At 24.7% G+C, this 22,569-nt stretch overlaps 6 protein-coding genes across 7 annotated transcripts; 3 read left to right on the forward strand and 3 right to left on the reverse strand.

Annotated features, from left to right (window-relative positions):
- The first annotated feature begins 418 nt into the window (after positions 1-418).
- Positions 419-10,258, forward strand: LOC122710910 (phosphatidylinositol 4-kinase alpha). Of its 2 annotated transcripts, XM_043929154.1 has the most exons (23): positions 419-508; positions 1,279-1,672; positions 1,747-2,261; positions 2,356-2,671; positions 2,812-2,874; positions 3,275-3,499; positions 3,585-3,771; positions 3,879-4,089; positions 4,193-4,447; positions 4,531-4,883; positions 4,989-5,409; positions 5,479-5,586; positions 5,657-5,863; positions 5,930-6,206; positions 6,295-6,787; positions 6,891-7,026; positions 7,116-7,448; positions 7,520-7,807; positions 7,897-8,124; positions 8,213-8,559; positions 8,635-8,914; positions 9,035-9,441; positions 9,645-10,258. In XM_043929154.1, exons 1-23 carry the CDS (start codon positions 419-421, stop codon positions 9,868-9,870), a joined length of 6,360 nt encoding a protein of 2,119 aa, XP_043785089.1. In that variant the 3' UTR covers positions 9,871-10,258. The 2 variants fall into 2 exon arrangements, with proteins under 2 accessions (XP_043785089.1, XP_043785099.1); XM_043929164.1 differs by lacking the exon at positions 2,812-2,874.
- Positions 10,259-10,331: 73 nt separating this feature from the next.
- Positions 10,332-11,262, reverse strand: LOC122710925 (NADH dehydrogenase [ubiquinone] 1 alpha subcomplex subunit 7-like). Its single transcript, XM_043929185.1, has 3 exons — positions 11,104-11,262; positions 10,521-10,699; positions 10,332-10,391 (listed from the first exon to the last, which is right to left on the reverse strand). The coding sequence occupies exons 1-3, from the start codon at positions 11,167-11,169 to the stop codon at positions 10,340-10,342; spliced, it is 297 nt and encodes a 98-aa protein (XP_043785120.1). The 5' UTR covers positions 11,170-11,262; the 3' UTR covers positions 10,332-10,339.
- A 920-nt stretch (positions 11,263-12,182) lies between these two features.
- LOC122710919 (superoxide dismutase [Cu-Zn]) lies at positions 12,183-13,316 on the forward strand. Its single transcript, XM_043929173.1, has 4 exons — positions 12,183-12,397; positions 12,484-12,580; positions 12,856-13,043; positions 13,140-13,316. The coding sequence occupies exons 1-4, from the start codon at positions 12,335-12,337 to the stop codon at positions 13,248-13,250; spliced, it is 459 nt and encodes a 152-aa protein (XP_043785108.1). The 5' UTR covers positions 12,183-12,334; the 3' UTR covers positions 13,251-13,316.
- Positions 13,317-14,012: 696 nt separating this feature from the next.
- On the forward strand, positions 14,013-15,622 carry LOC122710682 (signal peptidase complex catalytic subunit SEC11A). Its single transcript, XM_043928680.1, has 4 exons — positions 14,013-14,169; positions 14,270-14,379; positions 14,785-14,934; positions 15,027-15,622. Exons 1-4 carry the CDS (start codon positions 14,122-14,124, stop codon positions 15,259-15,261), a joined length of 543 nt encoding a protein of 180 aa, XP_043784615.1. The 5' UTR covers positions 14,013-14,121; the 3' UTR covers positions 15,262-15,622.
- Positions 14,736-18,962, reverse strand: LOC122710674 (probable cytochrome P450 304a1). The gene is made up of 8 exons (XM_043928669.1): positions 18,828-18,962; positions 18,417-18,665; positions 18,159-18,331; positions 17,790-18,059; positions 17,420-17,706; positions 17,090-17,346; positions 16,847-17,016; positions 14,736-14,869 (listed from the first exon to the last, which is right to left on the reverse strand). The coding sequence occupies exons 1-8, from the start codon at positions 18,943-18,945 to the stop codon at positions 14,828-14,830; spliced, it is 1,566 nt and encodes a 521-aa protein (XP_043784604.1). The 5' UTR covers positions 18,946-18,962; the 3' UTR covers positions 14,736-14,827.
- Positions 18,963-20,395: 1,433 nt separating this feature from the next.
- LOC122710603 (TELO2-interacting protein 2-like) lies at positions 20,396-22,563 on the reverse strand. Its single transcript, XM_043928554.1, has 6 exons — positions 22,451-22,563; positions 21,560-22,305; positions 21,354-21,482; positions 21,120-21,281; positions 20,845-21,051; positions 20,396-20,770 (listed from the first exon to the last, which is right to left on the reverse strand). Exons 2-6 carry the CDS (start codon positions 22,094-22,096, stop codon positions 20,501-20,503), a joined length of 1,305 nt encoding a protein of 434 aa, XP_043784489.1. The 5' UTR covers positions 22,097-22,305; positions 22,451-22,563; the 3' UTR covers positions 20,396-20,500.
- Positions 22,564-22,569: the final 6 nt, after the last annotated feature.

Below are 22,569 nucleotides of genomic sequence, written 5' to 3' on the forward strand. Positions count from 1 at the left end.
TCGATTTCTATCGATTATCAAATAAATCAAATAATATATTCATTAAATGTAAAAATAAATTTAGTATATATTGTAGTTAATTACTACATAATCACTAAATTTAATATCTTAAATTTTTATATTTTTCAAATTTCATTTTTATTCTATTTATAATTTTTCCCATTTAATTAAATATATAAATTTTACATAGTTATATGAAATAGATTTTGATCATTAAAATTTATTATTAATATTATAAATACATATATATAAAATATCTTATTATTCTTTAGAAATAAACTGAAATTCAAATTTGCGGAAATTTAAATATCGAATTTGAATAATCGATAAATCGAATAATAGAAGGCGCTTTATCAATGAGACAAGCAGACGATATTTACGAGAAATATAATCATACGGCAAGTAGACAGTGGGCAAAATGGTGGCAGACGAGAAATTGTTTTTCTCGAAAGCCGTCCAACATTTAGCTAGATGTTTAGCAGCAATTAAACCTACATCATCAGAAAAGGTATATTAATTATTGATCTTGTATTGTAAATTAAAATGATATTTACGTATCAAAAAAAATTTGACATTTAATTAGGATTAGGTTAATTTCAAGAATATGTCAGCTAATATTCTGATATGTCATCTCATGATGTAATTCAGACAATCAATTCATTGTAATTAATTATTGACGTTATTATGTTTCTAAATAAATGAGTTATAATATATGTTACAGACATAATTCACTTTAAACAATTGTTTTACAAATACAACTTTGTAAATAAAAAAATTGAAAAATATTTTTTATTTATTATTAAATATTCTAATTTTTCCTTTTGTATTAAATAATTATTTTCTAATTTATTATTTTTAATTAAATTTTTTATTATGTTTAATTAATTAAACATAAAACATTTTTTAATCAAATAATATTTTGTTTTATATTATAATTTTATATAACTCATATGCATTTGATTTTAATATAAAGTGATATAATAAAGTAATGATTTTTGATATTTATATTATATGAGTGTTTATTATATTTTTATAAATTAAAAAAAATATATAAATATTCTTTATTGAATTATTAAATAAGATTATTAATATTTAATTATTATTTATTAAAATTAGTTTAAATTATGCTGACAATTAATAAATATCATTATAAATACAATTAATATCAATAAGAAAAAAATTTGCTATACTTGTATCTATAACTTTTTCTTAAATACATTTGATTTAAATAATTGTATTAGTAATGTTAAGAATTAAAGAAATTTTTTCTTAATATAGATCTCACAATTATTCAAGTTATGCCCACAAGAATCTACTCAAGGTATATATAGATTAGATCAAAGAGGTCAAGATGCAACTATTGCATTGGGAATATACTTTTTGGAATCTGGTCTACAACATCGGGATAAAATATTACCTTATCTTTTACGATTATTACGTGGTCTTCCAAAAGCTGTATGGTTGGATGAGGTCAAATGTTCACCTAGTGAACGTATTCCTGTTGCTGAACGGTTTAGTTTTTGTTTAAATACATTACTTAGTGATGTTGCAGCTAGATGTGAACCAGTACGTGAAGAAATCATTTCTACTCAAGTAGAAATACTTGCAGTTTTAACAAATCTCATTAGAGGATATAAAGATCAAAATGGCAATAGAGGGATGCAAGCAAAATGTAGATATTCCCTTTTTATCGCTAACTATATTTTATTATAATTATATATTTATATATATATATTTTTTTTTTAGTGTCATTGTGTAAATGTCTAGTTCCAGTATTAATTGGTTTAGCTCGATCTATGGGTCGCTTTGCATATACTGATCCACCTCTTTTATGTCGTATTTTCCCGAGACCGGAACCACCTCTCTTAAAACCAAATGCAGAAACGCGTTTAATATCGGATAGAAAACAACATAGTTTTTCAAACTTTCGACCAATTATTCCTCGGTCGTTAAGTGGTAATTTGAATCCTCATCCGACTGTGGATACTGCATCAAGTTTATTGATCGGGGATCATGAATATCCCTGTGCTAAACGACCATCATTACAATCTTATTCATCAGTACCCTATGATCCGCCCACATATTTTTTTAGTCGATATGGATCAAGTTTCAATCAGTTTCCTCAAATGAGATGTAATGAAAGCCCTGAGAGAAGAGCTGGTATGCAATTTAATGTAGTACATTTACAAAGTGTATTGGCTTTAGCAAAGAAATTGCTTACTAAAGAAATTTTAACATTTCTCGATGAAGAAACTCAACAAGTTAGTTATTATTATTATTTTATATTAATATTATACAATGTTATATTATTAATTTTATTTAATATAAATTCCACTTGATTAAATTTTTATTTAGGTTTACAATTCTGGACAGGTGCAAATATTTCCTTATCGTACATTTAGTGAGACAATGAATTTAGTAATGGTTGCTCTTTTACGAGAATTGTTACAAAATCAACGCGATTTGCCTACTCCATTTACAAGAGATGTACAAGAATTCGTAAAAGGTCTATTTTTATCTGGTCAAACAGAATTGCAATCGCGTCAACATGATGCAAGCGAACGCGAAGACATGGATACTAATTTCCGAACTGTAAATAGATTTAAAGTAAATGTTATGGCTAATTCTGCGTGTGTTGATCTTCTTGTTTGGGCAATTGGTGATGAAACTGGTAAGTAATAAATCAACACTTTAATATAGTCTGGAAAACCATATATGTTTAATATTCTTATTATGTTTTAATAAAATTATTTAAATATAAATCTTCTGCATTGGTAGGATTATATGTAGATCATTACGTTATTTTTCCAGTGAGAGACCAGTATGATTTGTCCGCGCTATTCGCAGATATCAGTTCAATGCTGATTGGCGAGGGTATTCGAATTTAGCTTATATTGCATTTCGATTGATTATCCCATATCTCTGATAACCTTCAACAATTTTTAACTAACGAATACAATTTTCTTTGATATTACATTAACGCCGTTAATTTAATTGTTATTCCACTAAATATAATTCTCTTAGCTAATTTTAACTGTTTGTTCAATTATTAATGCGAAAATAAGCGACAAATTCATACATAAGACTATTACAACAATATATATATACTTATATATTTCTATGCACTGCTATTTTAAATTATTGAAAGAGTAATTTCTATACAGTGCTCTTCATTTTCTGGGAAAAATTTTTAGAATTAACAAACATTATCTAGCTTACGAATAGTAGGATTACATTTGCAAATATTATTTATGGAATTATATATTATTTACAGGTGCGGATAGTTTATGTGGACGTTTAGTTGAAAAGATTAATTCTAATCATGGACCAAAACTGGTGCTGGCACATATGCCTTTATTAATGGTATGCCTTGAAGGATTAGGAAAATTAGCGCAAAAATTTCCTAATATTGCAAGTACATCTATATATTATCTTCGAGATTTTCTTGTCGTTCCATCGCCTATATTACTTAAATTACATCGTCAACAAAGTGAAAAAGGTGGTATAAAATTTTTAATAAACATATTATATTGTAATGCTATATTACATAATTATATGCAATATGAAAAATTTTTTTTTTTAAGGGAAAGATATACAAGATTCGAAACAAACTACTTCGTCGATACAAACAGCCTTTGAGAAATTACGAGATGCAGCTATTGGTAATCTTTGTATTGCTCTAGAAGCTGCTCATTCTGTGAATCCGGATTGTGTACCAGCATTAGTTGCTAGTGTTTCGAATAGATTATTTGCTGCTGATATATGCGACGGGTACTATAAATATTTTTCCATTTTTACATTTTATTTATTTTTCCCTGAATTCTTTTTTTTGAATACTTTAGTTACGATATCTCAATTATTTATTTCAATACTTTTAGTGAATCCGATGACAGGTCGAATAGCGAATTAATTTCGAAAAATATAGTAATCATGTTGGGGCACGTCGCTGTTGCGTTGAAAGATACCCCAAAAACTATGCGTACAATATTCCCATTTTTTCAACAATTATTTTGTCGTACTCCGAGTGATCTTGATTTTCTGATCGTGGATCAGTTAGGATGTATGATTATTGCGAAATGCGAATCAAAGGTTCATTTCAAGATTAATTAACAATTACCAAATAAATTGATAAAATTTTTCATGTATAAATTACTATATTATGTAAAATATACAAATATTTTTTTTTTTTCAGATTTATGAAGGCATAATGCAAATGTTTTCTATGTCATTGGGTTCAAGTACGGCAACTTATGCTTCTAATGATGATCGAAAACAGTACTGTCATGTAGCTAAAGCAGTCACAAATGCTCTTGCAAATATAGCAGCAAATCTCCAAGGTGAAACAGAATTAAATGATTTATTACTTCATTTGCTTGAACTTTTTGTTCAATTAGGATTAGAAGGTAAACGTGCCAGTGATAAAGCATCAAATAATGTTACTATGACGGTAATTATAATTGACTTAATTAATAATTATATGGCAATTTACAAAATTTTATCATAATTCTTATATTTTAATATATATATCAGAAAACAGCAAGTAGCGCAGGAAATTTAGGTGTGCTCATTCCTGTAATTGCTATATTAGTACGGCGACTTCCACCGATCAGACATCCACAAAAAAGACTTTTAAAGCTTTTTAAAGACTTTTGGCTTTATTGTGTCGTGATGGGTTTTGCTGGCGATCAAGCACCGCGATTGTGGCCCGTAGAATGGTATGAAGGCGTTAAAGAAATTGCTGTAAAATCGCCTTATCTTATTTCGCAAACTAGTGCACGACTTGAAATGAGAGAATTACAATATACTTCAGCTGTACGCAATGATAGCGTTTCTTTGAATGAATTACAAGAATTAAGAAGTCAAATATTAAAATTAAGTACTCGGTAAATATTTTTATTCATTTTGTTGCAAATTTTTAAAGGATTATTGTATATAAATTATTATATTATATTAATGTATATTATAAACATTATTTTTTTTTTTTACAGAACAAACGATATATCACAATATGTGACAAAATTACAATTTGCACAATGTACATATTTATTATCAGTCTATTGGTTAGAGACATTGAGAGTGGCAAACAGTTCTGAACCTAGTTTACAACCAATAATGGAATATTTATGTGATACAGATTTACAAAAAGATAAAAGCGGTATGTGGCAATGTATTTGTTGTGTTGCTGATTCTGTCTTTGTGAAATTCAAAGATGTTATGCAGCGTAAACCAAAAGATGAACGACGTGAAAAGGAACTCGAAAATCATGCTCAGTTCCTCTTGGTATATTTTAATCATGTACATAAACAAATTAGACGGATAGCGGATAAATATCTTAGTGCATTGGTGGATGCATTTCCACATCTTTTATGGAATTGTAAAGTGCTTTGGAGCATGTTGGATATATTACAAGTATGAATTCTTTTTTATTCTATATTTATGCTATTATGTTCAATTAAATTATTATTTGTATGTATATAGATTTTATCGTTTTCATTGCAAATTGATCCAAATGAAGAAACACCAATTTTACGAATACCTAGTACACCATATAGTATTGAATTAATGGATACACTCGAAGCTAGAGAGGTATATATATATTATATTAATATTAGATATATTAATCATACAAATACTAAAATTAAATTATATTATGTAGATAATTGTAAAAGATTTTACTGCAAGGTGTAAAGGCATAGTACAAGAAGCTATGAAATGGGCGCCTCAAGCTACTAGATCACATTTACAAGAATATGTAAATCAAATTCCATCTTCTGGATTAAAACATCATTCTGGTTTATGTTTATCTACTGATTCAGTTCTTGAATTTGTAGATCTTGCTATTCCAACCTCGGCCTTACCAAATGTAAAATGATATTTCTAATATTTTAAAATATCTTATTTTAAAAATAATAAAATATATTTCTTATAGACCAATTCATTAGATAAGCGACCAAAAGGTCCAAAAGGAGCCAGTTCTTGGCTTCTGTCAATGATGTCAACACGATCACGATATGCCGGAGAAATAGCAGGAATGTTATCATTGGCGCAAACCGAATCATCTACTTCTGAAATATCATTCGAAGAAATTAGGAATAAAGTTGTAGATTTATTAATCGATGCTGTATGGATGGCTTGCCGTGCACGAAATGATGTTACGCATCGTAGCGCTCTCTGGCGTGCTACTGCATTATTAATATCTATGCCTGGTAATTTGCAATAATAATTTTTTGAAAATTGGTATTCTTGTTTCTTATATTTGCAATATTAATTTGCAATATTATAATTTCTATTCAGGAACACATAGACGTTTGTTACATACAGTAGCTTCTTCGCAGATTGAATTGTTCACTCCTGCAGCTATGATTACAGCAGTTGAATGTTGGCAATGGATACTCACTGTACGGCCAGATTTAAAATTACGTTTCTTACAAGAAATGTTTGTTGCATGGCAATATACTGTTGACAAAAGAATGGGTTTGTTTGCACCAGATGAAGAAGAAGTTAGTCCTCTGGCAATATACGAAGGTTGCAAGTTAGGTCCAAATCCTCCCCAAGTCAAACCTCACGATATTTGGGTTACATTTATCGTAGAATTAATTGAAACTGCTAAATATTGCTGTCAGGAGACAGTTGACATGATTGTAATATTATTACATCGGTCACTGCCCATGACTGTTGGTGCTTCTGGTGAGGAACCTGGAATGAGCCGCCATGTCGCCGCAATTGGAGTACGCTTTAAATTACTTTCTTGTGGATTACTTCTTCTTCAAGGAGATATTTTATCAAGGTATTGTATTTCATATATATATGCAAATTTCAGTATTCATGCAAAATTCAATATTACTAAATATTAACTTATTGAATAATCAAATAATTAATTTTATTTATAGAACATTAAGCAAAAACGTGTTACGAGAACGTGTATATTGTAATTGTTTAGATTATTTTTGTCGAGATCGTCAAGTACCAACACAAGAATTAGAGCAATTACATGAAGATTTAGTTACGCTTATACGATTTTGGCAAGTTAGTAAGATATTTTCAATTTAGAAAAATATTAGATTTTTTCTATCTGTTTCTATTTGCTTAATAATACTTATTTTATCATATTTTAGGTAATGCATAGTGATAAAAAATATTTAGTAATGACTGGTAACGAAAGTGAATTTGAAATTTTAACACCTCAGTCATATTCAACTGGTGGTTTTGGACCTAGCGAAACAATTAGTTCATTAAGTACAGCTTTAGGTACTACTAATAGTGAATTTTCAAAAACACCGACGAGCGTATGGATTAATACAGTTCCAATGTCTACTAGTAGTAATACATTAGGTAAACGTAGTAATCGTAGCAAACGTGTTATGAATGCTAATGTTTTTGTAAAGGACTATATAAAGAAAAGAAATTTGATTCTTGAACTGCTGGCAGTTGAAATAGAAATGTTATTAGTAAGTTCTAATTTTACACTTTATATATTTTTTTTAATTTTTTCAACATTATTTAATATGTTAAATTATAGGTTTGGAGAAATCCTAGTGGAAGACAAGAACTTGCACTTCCTGGTGAATCGAGTATTGCAGAATGGCGCGCTAAGGGTATGAATGATCGATGGCGTGAATATACGCGGCTTGCATGGGAAATTAGTCCTGTACTTGCTATATTTTTACCAGTTCGATTAAAAAATTCAGAAATTATTATTAAAGAAGTATGTGGTCTTGTTCGTCTTAAACCTGTACCAGTTATGCATGTTCCAGAAGCTTTACAATATCTTGTCACAACTGATACATTACTTAATGATGTACCTGAAGTAAGATATTTTTTAAAGATTATTTTTAAAAATCTTTTATTACATTTTATTAACTATATATTGTAATTTACTATTTCAATATGTTTTAGTTGGTATATATGCTAACATGGGAAAGAGTATCACCTATTCAAGCTTTAGCATATTTTTCTCGTCAATTTCCTCATCATCCAATATCTGCACAATATGCAGTAGAGGTGCTAAGTAGCTATCCAGCAGATGCTGTACTTTTCTACATACCGCAACTTGTACAAGCTGTACGCCATGATACTATGGGTTATGTAATAGAATTTATAAAAAAAATCGCTAAACGTTCACAAGTGAATATTATATATACATCATTTATATTTTACATCATTTAATTATTTTTGAATTAAAATTTATTGTTATGTTTAATTTTTAATGCAGGTAGTGGCACATCAATTAATTTGGAATATGTATACAAATATGTATTTAGATGAAGATAAACAAATTAAAGATCCTATTCTGTATGATATATTAGATTCGCTTGTAAAAAGTATTTTAGGATCATTATCTGGCCCAGCAAAACAATTTTATGAAAGAGAATTCGACTTTTTTGAAAAGATTACAAATATTTCAGGTGAAATAAGACCATATCCTAAAGGTCCAGAACGTAAAGCAGCATGTTTAAAAGCTTTATCAAAAATCAAAGTACAACCAAGTTGCTATTTACCATCTAATCCTGAAGCCATGGTAATTGATATTGATTATCAAAGTGGGACTCCTATGCAAAGGTAAATACATTGAAGTATTTTCTTTATATTTTGCATTTTAGTTATTATTATTCTATATATTTTTATTATTTATAGTGCTGCAAAAGCACCATTTTTAGCGCGCTTTAAAGTACGAAAATATGGAATTAACGAATTAGAAAATATTGCATTAGCAGTATCAGCTAATGGTAAAATGGATGTTAATAAAAGAGAATCAGAAAAAGAGACATGGCAAGCTGCTATTTTTAAAGTTGGAGATGATGTTAGACAAGATATGTTAGCTTTACAAGTAATCAGTATTTTCAAGAATATATTTCAAAAAGTTGGATTAAATTTATTTTTGTTCCCATATAGAGTAGTAGCTACAGCACCTGGGGTAAGTTACTTTATTTTATTTTTTAATTATAAGGAATAATTTTAATCTAAATTTTTTATGACCATTATTATATTATAAAGTATTAATATAAAGTATTAATATAAAGAATACATGTTTCAGTGTGGTGTCATAGAATGTGTACCTAATGCAACTTCACGTGATCAACTTGGTCGCACCACTGATATTGATATGCATCAATATTTTATCACACGTTATGGGGATGAAACAACGAAAGAATTCCAAAACGTACGTCGAAATTTCGTAAAATCGATGGCTGCCTATAGCGTTATTACATATCTTTTACAAATAAAAGATCGCCACAATGGTAATATTATGTTGGATACTGAAGGCCATATTATACATATCGATTTTGGATTTATGTTTGAAAGTTCGCCTGGAGGTAATTTAGGGTTTGAACCTGATATTAAGCTGACTGATGAAATGGTGCTTGTAATGGGAGGTAAAATGGAAGCTGCACCTTTCCGTTGGTTTATGGAATTATGTGTACAGGCTTTCCTTGCCGTAAGGTAAATGAAAATAAATTCAGAAAAATTTGGAATTACAAGATTTGTTAGATTTTTAAATTTTAAACATATTATATTCAATTAATTTATAAAAGATTCAACATATAGAAATAATTGATTGAATAATTCAATTAGATTTATTTTTTTTTCCAAATAATTAATTTTCGAATTAATTATAAATTCTAATTAAGTCATAATTTTTACAGACCTTATCAAGAAGCTATTATTTCTTTAGTTTCTTTAATGCTTGATACTGGATTGCCATGTTTCCGTGGACAAACAATAAAACTTTTACGCGGTAGATTTGTGCCGACAGCAACTGATCGCGAAGCAGCGGCCTATATGCTCAACGTAATACGTAACAGCTACCTCAATTTCCGTACGAAAACTTATGATATGATACAGTATTATCAGAATCAAATTCCCTATTAAATTCTACTTCTAAGTGATTTTCATTGACAATTGTTAATTTATAATGAAGAAATTCATTATTTCTACAAAAATTGTTGAATGAATATATTATGTATTATATTTGTTAGATACAGCAATGTTACATTTGCTGTTTGTACAAACTTCTTAGTGTCAATGTTATTCTTAGACTTATATAAATTTTATGAAAACATTGTGCTCTGTATGTATGTAAGAATAATGTATTATAAAGTGAAAAAATTATTTTATGTCTGCTATAAAGCAGAAAATGTGTATACATAAAAAACATTCCTCTGTTTATTATTTATGTACTGTTGTCGGTTAAATATTAAATGGGAAATAATTCAATAAATCTCTAGTTTAATTATAAAAATCTTAACACTATTGTATAACTTTTATTTAAATTAATATTATCTATTATACTACAATTTGAATACAATTAAAATTTATTTCATTGCATTCATTTTTTATTTTATTTTGATTTTGATAATGCCTCTAATTTTATTTTAGTTGTATCAATTTTCCTGAAATTATACACAATATACTTAAATTAATAAATTAATAAATTAAATAGCATTATATAAGAAATTCAATTTAAAGCATTATATTTTACTTTCTAGTCTTTTATGTATAATGTAAATGTAAATAATCACCTTGTTTCTAAATGACCTTCAGTATATATTTCAATTGGTGGTTGTACAAGACGTCTAGCGTCACGAGTATAGTAATATACTTTTGAGCTTTTATGATATGGTCCTCCAGGTACATGTGGAGGTGGTTGTGTACGTGCAGCAATACCATCTGCATGTCTTAAACTTGATACATGTTTTCTCTATAATGTATATTATATTTTACATAAATTCATTTTATATTTTATTTATATATATTATATTATATATTATTTATATTTTATTACATTTTATTATTATTTATATTATTTATATTTCTCTATTACATTTTATATGATAATATTATATGTCATTTATTTTACTTTAAATCTTCAAATAAATTGATGTATAATAATATTTAATATTCTATTAATAATACATAACATATTATGATCTTAAAAAATAAAAATTGTTTTTATTGAAAAATTATTAAATATATTAGACAGAATTATCATATAAGAAATATATTTTCTATAAGTTCATAAAAAAAATAACAAATTACATAATATTTAAAACAAATATAAAAGCAATATAAAATTAACAATAAATGAACCTAAATTTTGCTTACACCTCGACCAAAATCTCGAAGCCATTGTATGAATGGAGTTTGACTACGATGTTCTACTCCAGGCATTTTTATATCTGAGTTGAGATTATATCCAAGTTTAATTTAAAATAAATAAATTATTTCTAATGCAATCACTGTCTATAAAACATATAATACTGAACTTAACTTTCAGTTATCAATTTCGATATATTTCGAGTACAAAATTATCGATAATCGTTATTTTCAATTATTGAATATTACAATAAAAATATTTTAAATTATTTTACATATCTTATATATCTTTTATACATAAAAATTAAGAAAAATAAATTATTCTGTATAAACAAAAATATTAATATAATATAATAATTATAAATCAATAAATAATTCAAAATTATGTTCATGTTACAAATTATAAATTTTATTTTTTCAAATTAATTATTGTTATTTATTTTATAACATATCTATTAAGTTAATTCTATATTTAATTTTATATTTAATATTAATTATTTATTAATTAAAATTATATTGTTTAAAAATAATATAAAAATAATTATATGAATATAAAAAAATAATACATAAATATTCTATTAATTAATACTGAATTCATTTCAAATTTGAATCTAAATAATAAATCATAATTTTGTCACTATTTTGACACTAAAAGTGTCAAAATATTTTTCTAAAAATATTCAAAAGATAGTGTTAATAGTCAATAGCCTATTACTATCTTTCTTTCTTTATCTGTATTTATGTCTTATTTAAGTCTTAGATTCTAAGACATTCTATAGATGATGATGATGATTCCGAATTTTTACTCTATTTCTGTCTTTTTTCCACTATGATATATTTATATTTTGTATTATTATTATTTTTTATATTACAAGATTTTTTTTTATTTGTAATTTTATATTGAAATTAAGTTCAATTTCAACTATTTCTAATGTTATCTTATTCTACAATCTTATTCTGAATTAAATCGATAATATTGAAAATGATACTAAAGTTATAGAAGAGGTCCTACCATGGGACAAAAAATACATTGAATGTTAAAATCTATTTTATAGTTTATCTGTGCTTGTTAAACAGGAAGGTCATCATTTTATCAGCTGAAATATTCATTACGATACATTAGCTTATTTGTGATCGTGATTCAGCAAAACATAAGTACATCTTATAACTACACGAGAATTCTTACGGTGCAATATCTTAGAAGCACTTGTCGTTCCGTGTAGTCGAGAAATTTTCGAAAATGACTAAAGCAGTGTGTGTTCTTCAGGGTGAAGTCAAAGGCACTATTTTTTTTGAACAACCGGTAAAATAATTTTTTTGATTAATATTCAACATAATATTCTATCATAATATTTTATATTTATTTTTTATAATATAATTCTTGCATAGGAGAGTACTAATTCTGTGAAGGTCACGGGTCAAGTAACCGGTTTAAAAAAAGGATTGCATGGTTTTCATGTTCATGAATTCGGCGATAACACTAATGGTATATATATTCAATAAAATATTATTTAATTTTTTAATTGTTGTTAAAAATTATAAAAAAAGTCTTGAGACTTTAATAAACCTTTCTGAAATGTAATTTCAGAAATAATATGTAAAGTAATATAAGATAAGTAAATAATAATAAGAACATATATATATATAGCAATAATAAGTACATATAAATACATATGAAGTTATTATATATGTTGTGTATATATATATATATATATATATATTTTATATACATATAATATTGTATATATATCTTTTTAACAGGTTGTACAAGTGCTGGTGCACATTTCAATCCTTTAGGAAAGGATCATGGTGGGCCTGATTCAGATATACGTCATGTTGGAGATTTGGGAAATATTGAAGCAGATGCAAGTGGTATTGCTAACGTTAATATAACAGATAAAACTATTCAACTTCAAGGACCACATAGTGTTATTGGCAGAACACTTGTAGTAAGTATTACATAATATATTTTTTAAATTACTATAATTAATTATATTATATATATATTAAATACAATTTGATTTTGTATTTTTTATTTTGATAAGGTTCATGCTGATCCAGATGATCTTGGTAAAGGTGGTGTTGAATTATCAAAAACTACAGGAAATGCTGGTGCTCGTCTTGCTTGTGGTGTTATTGGAATTACAAAAGTCTAAATATATTCTTTTAATACAAAATTACTATTATTATTAGGAACTATAAAATATATATCTCAATTTAAATATGAGTACATCATTCCTAATTTCTTGTAATTTAAATCTCTTAAATATGTAATCTGCTTTCAATAAAATAAATATTCCAATATATTTATGTATGAATATATATTCCACATATAAAATAAATTTTTTTGTATGTAAATTTTTCTTCATACTATTATAATTATATATAATTTTTGTTGTATTTTATTTTATTTTATTTATAATATATATATATTATCTTCAATGAATAAATATTGAATATGAATATTGTAATAAAAAATAAAATACAATATATACATATACATATATATATATATATATATATATATTACGTATATTATGAAATATACATGAGATATACATGAGATATTAATTGTTTAAGATGCAAAAACCATTCTCATTCGTAAAAATTTTTTTTTGAAATCTTGAAATCTTTACTATTTTTTCCTAAATTCAATATTCTTTTCTGCAAATTTACATATGATCATAGATTAATGGTAAGTTAGTGCTTCATCAGCGAAAGATTTTTTAACATCTGAAGGCGAAATGTATTATCGAATTGATTAAGAGAATATATATATATATGCAAGGAAAAAATACATGGACAATTTGAATTTCGTTTACAATTCTCTTAAAGCTGAGTTCACGCGATAGCATAAAGTAAGTGAATTGCATTTGAACGATTCCACTTGTTCCGGCATTCCTTGTTCATTGTTTATGTGACGTGGTGATACGTTGACTGGTTGTTGCCGGTTGTGTTCAAGTGAAGTAGAATTGAAATTGTTTTGTTTACTTGGTTATTGTAATTTTTATAAAAACAGTTGTAACCATGTTGCAATCTATATTCGATGATGTGCGGCGAATGAATAAACGGCAGGTAAAAGAATTTTCTTATTTGAATTATCATAGATTCTTAGAGTACATATGGTCATTTGAAAGAAATGATCTTTATAACTATTTTATGAATCTTTTTGCAGTTCCTGTATCAAATGTTAAGTTTTGGTATGATCGTTTCATCCGCCTTGATGATTTGGAAAGGCTTAATGGTTGTAACAGGTGCCGAAAGTCCAATCGTTGTGGTTCTCAGGTATTTGAATACTTAACCTAATAGTTGTATTTGATGCACCTTTCGCGCGAATAAATTTACTTTTAAAATATAAAATTATTGATTTTATATAAAACATGGAATTATTTTCTTATATATTACTATATATTAGATATGATTATTTCAATCAATTCTCTAATGTATTAAAATTCATATATATTTTAAATTATTTAAAAATTATAAACACAATAATTATTTTTTATAAAAATCAAATTATATAAAACATTTAAAAATATTTAATATTTCATAAAATTATATATATAATTAATTATATATATTATAAATTATATATTAATTATATTTTTGTATTTAATTTTATTCCTTTAACTTATATATAGATTTAGTTTAATGTTTTAGTATTTTAAAAACATAATTTTAATATTATAGTGGTAGTATGGAACCAGCATTTCATAGGGGGGATTTATTATTTTTAACCAATTACCAAGATGAGCCAGTCAGAGTAGGAGAAATCCTTGTTTTTAAAGTTGAAGGTAGATATATTCCAATTGTACACAGAGTAATTAAGATACATGAAAAGTAAGTATTTTTTAAATCTTAATAAAATAAAATGAAAATAAAAATTATAAATACAAATTAAAATATTGAAAATATAATTAATATATTTTTAGGGGCGACCAAAATAATACTGTTAAATTTTTAACAAAGGGTGATAATAATTCTGTTGATGATAGAGGTTTATATGTAACTGGTCAATTATGGTTGACACATAAAGATGTTGTTGGTAGAGCAAGAGGTTTTTTACCATATGTAGGAATGATTACAATATATATGAATGAATATCCCAAATTTAAATATGCAATATTAATATGTTTGGGACTATATGTTATGGTACACAGAGAATAAATATATTTCATATAGGAAATTATATGAAATAGACTATCTGAACATCTACAAAAAAGTGCATTGTAAAATTAAATCTTAATTGATAATTCAAATATACATATGGAGCTATGTACAATGTGATTTTATGTCTTGTTGATTTCATACCAATTGAAAAATCTTTTGTATGCAAGAGATTATATAATAGTTTTGCAGAATTATATGTATATTTACAATAGTAATAAAAAAAAAAATTAAGATATATGTGTAAAGCAACAGTACTTTTGTACTGTATTAAAAAATGTTCTGCCATTATTGGCAAAATTTAATGTACAAATGTTTTTATTTTCAAGTAATACTCTATTTTTTTTTTTGAAATTTATTAACATATTTATTTAATTGTAAAAATTTTCATTGGTAATGCAATATATTATACATATAAATTCAATGTTTTACATTCATAATTGCATTTATATAGTACTTTCTAATTATAAAATAAGAGTTATTATTATAATGCATATGTAACATGTAGAAAAAATATAATTGATTTTTATTTATTTTCAATACCAGAAGATTATAAAATCAATAAGTATTCTGTATAAAAAAGAAAGAAAAAAGGATAAAAAATTTGGGAAGATGAATATTAAAATGTAATTAAGTAAATTTTTCATTTTTACAACATAAAAGATTAAGCATATCTTCCCTTTCTCTAGAATTATAATATTTGTATATAAAATCTTTCTTTTATGGATACTGAATATTTTAAAAATATTGAAAATTTTTCAAATCATTACAATATAACCAATATTTGTTTGTAGACCAATCTTCTAAAAACCTTTGTATATTAATTACGTTTATTCGATGTAATTTTTGTCTTTAATTGTCACAAATTATGAAATAAATTTATAGTATACAAATTGCATATGATGTCTTATTTTTAATCCTAATAGTTTATTTTATTGTTTATTTTATTGAAATAAAAAAATATATTTTTTTCTTAATATTGAGATTAATCATATTAAAAATGCGATATCTTCAAAAAAATTTGATAACAAAAAAATATATATGGAAAAATCAATAAATATTTATCAAATAATTATTTAAAATAAATATATATATTCATTAAACATTAGCTAAAGATTAGTTACGCATCAATTATATCATTACCATCATTATTCAATCAAAATCATAAAATTAAATTAAATTGCAAATTTATTCAGAAATAATAACATTAACTTTAATCTTAATATCTTAAATAATCTTTGACATTTGACCGTAATTATAAATTATCGCTAATATAGAAATTATAAATTAACCGATTAATAATGATTGATAATGATACATAATATTATGAATCTCAATGTGACTTTACATTACAATTGATAAATATATTATATATATTTGCTCAATATTAATATATCAAAAAGAGAAGTAATAAAAATATATATAATAATATATATTATATATATATATATAATGCAAATTAAAATATTAAATATTATTATTTGTAAATTATTTATACGATTTATATTATTGTATATAATTATGAACTTATTATTTCTATGTTTGATATTCAATATTATGAATTGTTTTTTTAAATATTACGTACTTTTACTCGAATCCATGTTCTTTTAGGAGTAACGATTAAACCTGATTGTTTATCACTAAGTCCTGTCGGTTCACCTTTCACAAACGAGAGATTGAAATTCTGCATTAATACTGCGAATACCTCAAACATATTATATCTTGAATAAGTTTCAGCCGCACAAACCCTATGTCCTAATGTATAGAGAAAAAAATTTTATCAATAATATCGTATATTATTAAAATTCATCTAGAATTATTTACGTACCAAATCCAAATGGAAAAGTGAAATCTTTACACAATTCGTTATTTTCATTAAGAAATCTTTCAGGTCTAAAATTTTCGGGATCACCCCATAAATCAGGATCAGTATTTAGCGCTGCTAAATTCGTGACAACCAATGTATCTTTAGGAATATCATAATCACAGAGAGTAGTTTTTTTTAACGTTTTATGAAATACGCTAAATGGTGTCAATGTTTCGCATCTGAGTGATTCGCGTATTGTTGCTTCAGTATATGGTAAACTAAAAGATTTTTAATCTTAAAACGAATTCTTTTTTTTTTATATTAATTTATACCTCTATATAGAATTTATACCTCTTCCTATCATTCCATGTAACAAGTCTTCCAGTTCCAACTACTCTATCTATTTCTTCTTGTATATTTTTCATTACTCTTGGATGATGCATTACAAACTTGATTGCATGTACAAGAGCACTTGGTAATGCAGATGTAGCTGGAAACATGAAATCGACAAGAGTCATAATAAATTGTTTCTCAGAGAAAGTAGACGTTATATTATTCTTTTCTTTTAAAATTTTTAAATATCGATCAATGAAACCTCTATCACAATCATCTAAGTCTTTTCTGTTGTCTATATACTCCTATAATAATGGAATTTTAACAATTATTTAATATATGAAAAATAATATATAAAATAAATTAAAAATATATATAAATATAATACCTTAACGAAATTGATCATTCGACAAGTTCCTTTTATTGCATTTGTATATCCAAACATGTTTCCGAAATATTTCAAGAACCAAAATTGGAAAAGTGCTCCTCCACTAGTATCAAGTGCTTTTTGAAACATCATAGAAGATTCACAAAAATATATCAATTTATGATATTTTGAACGATCATATCTTTCACCAAACATTATATTCAATATAACGTTTGTAACATATGGATATAGGATATCCGGAAAACATGCATATCCATTTTTTAAAAATTTCTAATGAATTTATTTCTTATTAACTTATTTTTTTATTTTTATTATTAAAATCATTAAATAATTATTTTATAATTTTGAAATAATTTTCATTAAAAATACCTTTTCTTCATCGTTAATGGGGCCTTCTTTTAACATATCAACTAAAATTGCTATTTCTTCCATCACATTGGTTTCAAATATTTCGTGTCTTCTACCAAATCCAAAATCCCTCATATGTCGGAGAGCAAATCTTCTTTGTTCATGCCATAATGTACCTTCAGTAAAAAAGATACCTGAAATTTTTAATTGAAAATATCAAATGCATTAATTTTCCTATTCTTATTTGATACGTATCTAATTTTTTTCATGAGAAAATACCTAACGATTTTTCAAATGTTCTTTCAAGAACTTCTACGTTGATCGGTCTTCCATCAAATTCTTGTTTTGTTAATATTTCTTTAATACTTTTATAATCGTTCGCGATGATAGTTTTATAACTACCGAAATAGCATGTAACAATTTTAGATTGTAATTTATTTACATAATATATGACACCGTTAGAAGGGTATTCATAATCATGCCATAATAAATGCCAATAAGATCCTATTATTGGCAATCGCGGAAGGCCTATTATATTAATAAAATATTTAAATTAATATTTAAATATTAAATTAAAAAAAAATAAATAAATAAAAAGATAAAAACGAAATCAAATTTTCAGAATTTGTAATTATTAATAAGTTATGAATTAAATCACAATTATCTTATATATAATATAATAAAACTTACATGGTGGTGTATTGGATGATACATGAATGACAGATTTATAAATTTTATATATTATTAATAAGAGAAATATTATAATTAATAAAAAAATATTATAATTAATAAATAAAAAAGATATCATTTTCTTGCAAATATGAAGCACGACTTGATGATTATATTTATGACTTATTTTAAAGTTTTACAGATTATTATATATCACAGATAAAAAAAATTTTCATTATATCTGTTATTATCATTATATAAGTATGTATATGAAAGTTATCTTTATTTTTTTGCTACTATTATTTTTATTATGAATTATTTATTTATTATAACAATTCCTTCTGAGAAAATAAATTTTAAAATGTTTTAAAATTAAAATAAGTTTCACTGCAAAAAAAACATCTTAATATTTAATTATTTTTTTTTAGATTTACAAATACGATACAGTGAATGTGTTAAATATTCAAATACAATAAATTTCAATAAAAATTTATATAACTTCAATATTATATAATTAATAAAATTATAATTAATAAAATTTCAACAAACAAATAATATATACATATTCTTAGAAATTTATTAAATTAGTAAATTTAATGCAAAAAAATTGCAATACTTTAAAGTAAGTATTTTTATAATCATATTTTATTAAATATGTGATCTAAATATAATTTACACATAATTTAAACATAAAAAAAAAAGGAGTATAAAATGTACCGTTTATAATTATGAAAATCTGAATAATTTTAAAAAATAAATTCTACTGAAAAATAAAAAAAATAAGAAATTAATAAATGTAATAATTTTTCAATTAATTAAAACATTTATATGTTTAATTATTCTTTTTTGAAAAAACTGTTTATGTTAAAAATACATAATATTTAAAAAATTTATATTAATAAATTGTGTTTATAATAAATTAAGATATGCATTAAGATACTATAAAATTTTTTTTGTATTTAAATCTAGAATTCTATAATTTATTATTCATTTATCGTAATTTTCCGTACAAAGTCGAATGTAGTTTGACCTAAATAATTTTATTATTCATTATCTCGATATTTTTTTATAATTTAATAATAAGTTCTTTTTTATCATTTGTAATCAAAATAAGAAAATAAAAATAATAAAATAAGAAAATAATAAATAAAAATATATGTAAAATTAGTAAATATATAAAATTTTAATCAAATTATCCTTATATTAATAATTAAATATATTAATAACCTTTTGGATGAAAGTGATATTTGATGTGATATTATATATATATTTAACATTATATTAATATCAGAATATTGAATATTATCATAAGTTTATTAATATATTATTAATATATTAACAATTGATTTTACCATATTAATAATCAAATATGTATTTTATTTCTTTATTTATCTAATTTAATAATTTAATAATTTTCTTTTAATTTTTCACAAAATTTATTATTATAGGTATAAGAATAGACTAACAAAAATATGTTTCTAACAAAAATTTCTATTTTATAATACAAAGTATCATACATTTATATTTCTTAAATTGCAACATAAAATATCTAAGTACAAATTATTATATTTTTTTTACCATTACTATTCTACGAAACTACAAAAAATAATTTTCTTTTGTTAAATAATATAGCCCATGATTTATTTTATATTCTAAAACAAATGTTTATATTTATATATTTATATATAGTTTATTCACTGAAAATACTTAATATCACCTAAACATACTACTTGTAGACTATTTTTAATAACTGAACGCATTCGATCATCATTCATAACTGCACAACCTACATTTGGAGATAATTTATATAATAAACAAATACAGTCCTCTAAATTCTGCATTATTTCTTTATCAAATACTGGAGTTTTTGTTAAATCAAAATGCAGTTTCAAAAAGGCAGTATATAATGGTACACAATGAGCTGCCACTCGAAGATGAAACATCAAAAGAAAAGTTTTTGCAGTCTGAAAAGTTATATTCAATTTATATTATAAAAATAATAAAAGAATAATAAATTATAAAATATAAAAATGTTTACTTCTAATGTTGCTTTTAATGTTTTTAAATCCGTATGATGTTCACAATACTCAGAAAGTATTCTTGTTAATCTTTCACACCATTTGGCACAACCAATATTAGTCAAGAGTTGAGGTAAACTCAGCATATATACATGTCTCAATTCTATATTTTGTTCAAATTCCATATTATCTAATAGAACAGCTAAAATATCATCTCGCTTTGTCCACTATAACAATATATAGCATTAAAAGATTTATGCTTAAATTAATACTTATGCCAATTTTATAAACTTACTTCAAATACATTTAATGTATTGTTCCAATGTTCAATAGTGGCTAATAAACTTGTTAAGCATACATATACTAAAATTATATATTTGGGTTCTCTTTGATGCGATAAGCATTCCAAAGCATGAAAAATTACTTCCGCATATCCAGTATCAATCAATCCTTTTTTCTGAATATCCAAATTTAAAAATATTAATATACATCATTGAATAATTGAAATTTATATAATACAGAATCTTACCAAATGAGAATGTTGAATAATTTGATGTAAACATTCAAGACCTATTACAACATTTTCTGGCACATAATCATCAACAATTATTAAAGCTGTTGGAAGCACATCACTAATATGATTATATAAACCTGGTTTCTATTAGAAAAAAATATTAATTTTAATATATCATAAGATTACAGATTATTTAATCTTAATGATTTTAATTTACAAACCTCAATTTGATGTAAAATCCATTTATAACATGCTACGGATGCTGGATAAAGTTTCCAACTATCTTTCAATAACTTAGGCCTTATTGTTAATAATAATACTGTAAAATTATCTTGCTCTATTAAAAATTCTGAGATGTTTTGATATTTATATAATTCTAAGATTTCGCTAATCAATTCTTTAGAAATAGACACAGATTCTACAGTGTTCCAAACATTTTTTTCATGATGTTCTCCAATGAGTAATAATAAATTGATAGTAAAAGTCTTTATCACTGATGCATTTAAATTTATTTGCAAGTGTCCAACATTACGATTATAAATGATATGCTGAAGCATAGATCTGATATTTTGCAAATTTTTGTCTATAATTTGTTTATATTCTTTGAAGTCTTTTTCTTCGCATGGTCGATTAGCACCGATAGTTTTTTCAGGAACATAACTCTTTTGGACAATATTACTGCATCCTATCCATAAGTTTTCCTCAGAAAATTCGCTTGAGATTTTTAGAGCTTCTAATTCTTCCAAAAGATTATTCATTTTAAAAATATTTGTCGAAGAGTTTGATAAAAGATAACGATTTTCTTGCGCATCAACTTTTTCGTAACGATTTATTAGTTTCGTATGTGCACATAGAAAGTATCATTTTCCGGATCGTCACGACAATTAAGTAAGTATTTCAATTGGATTTGATACCTTTAATTTATGAAATAGTCGTCGACTTTTTTACGAACTTGCTTTCGAACGATCTGAACATTCAACACAAAGCAATATATTACTTGTTATCGAGTATCGAGTCGAACATATAATATTTTGACAAAAATCTTTAATTATATATCATAATGTTAATATTAAATATATTAATTACAACGAATATTTCTTCTACTGGCTTACCTTTGTAAATTTACAATGTAATTACTATATTTTGTAATATCGTTCGATATCTCGAAAAAATGATCGATACGAATCTCATAAAATCTCGAAGTACCTGTCATCTTTAGTTTCTTCCAACA

Source organism: Apis laboriosa, unplaced genomic scaffold (assembly GCF_014066325.1).
Source record: "Apis laboriosa isolate Shangri-la unplaced genomic scaffold, ASM1406632v1 scaffold10_cov145, whole genome shotgun sequence".
Taxonomy (NCBI): Eukaryota; Metazoa; Arthropoda; class Insecta; order Hymenoptera; family Apidae; genus Apis; species Apis laboriosa.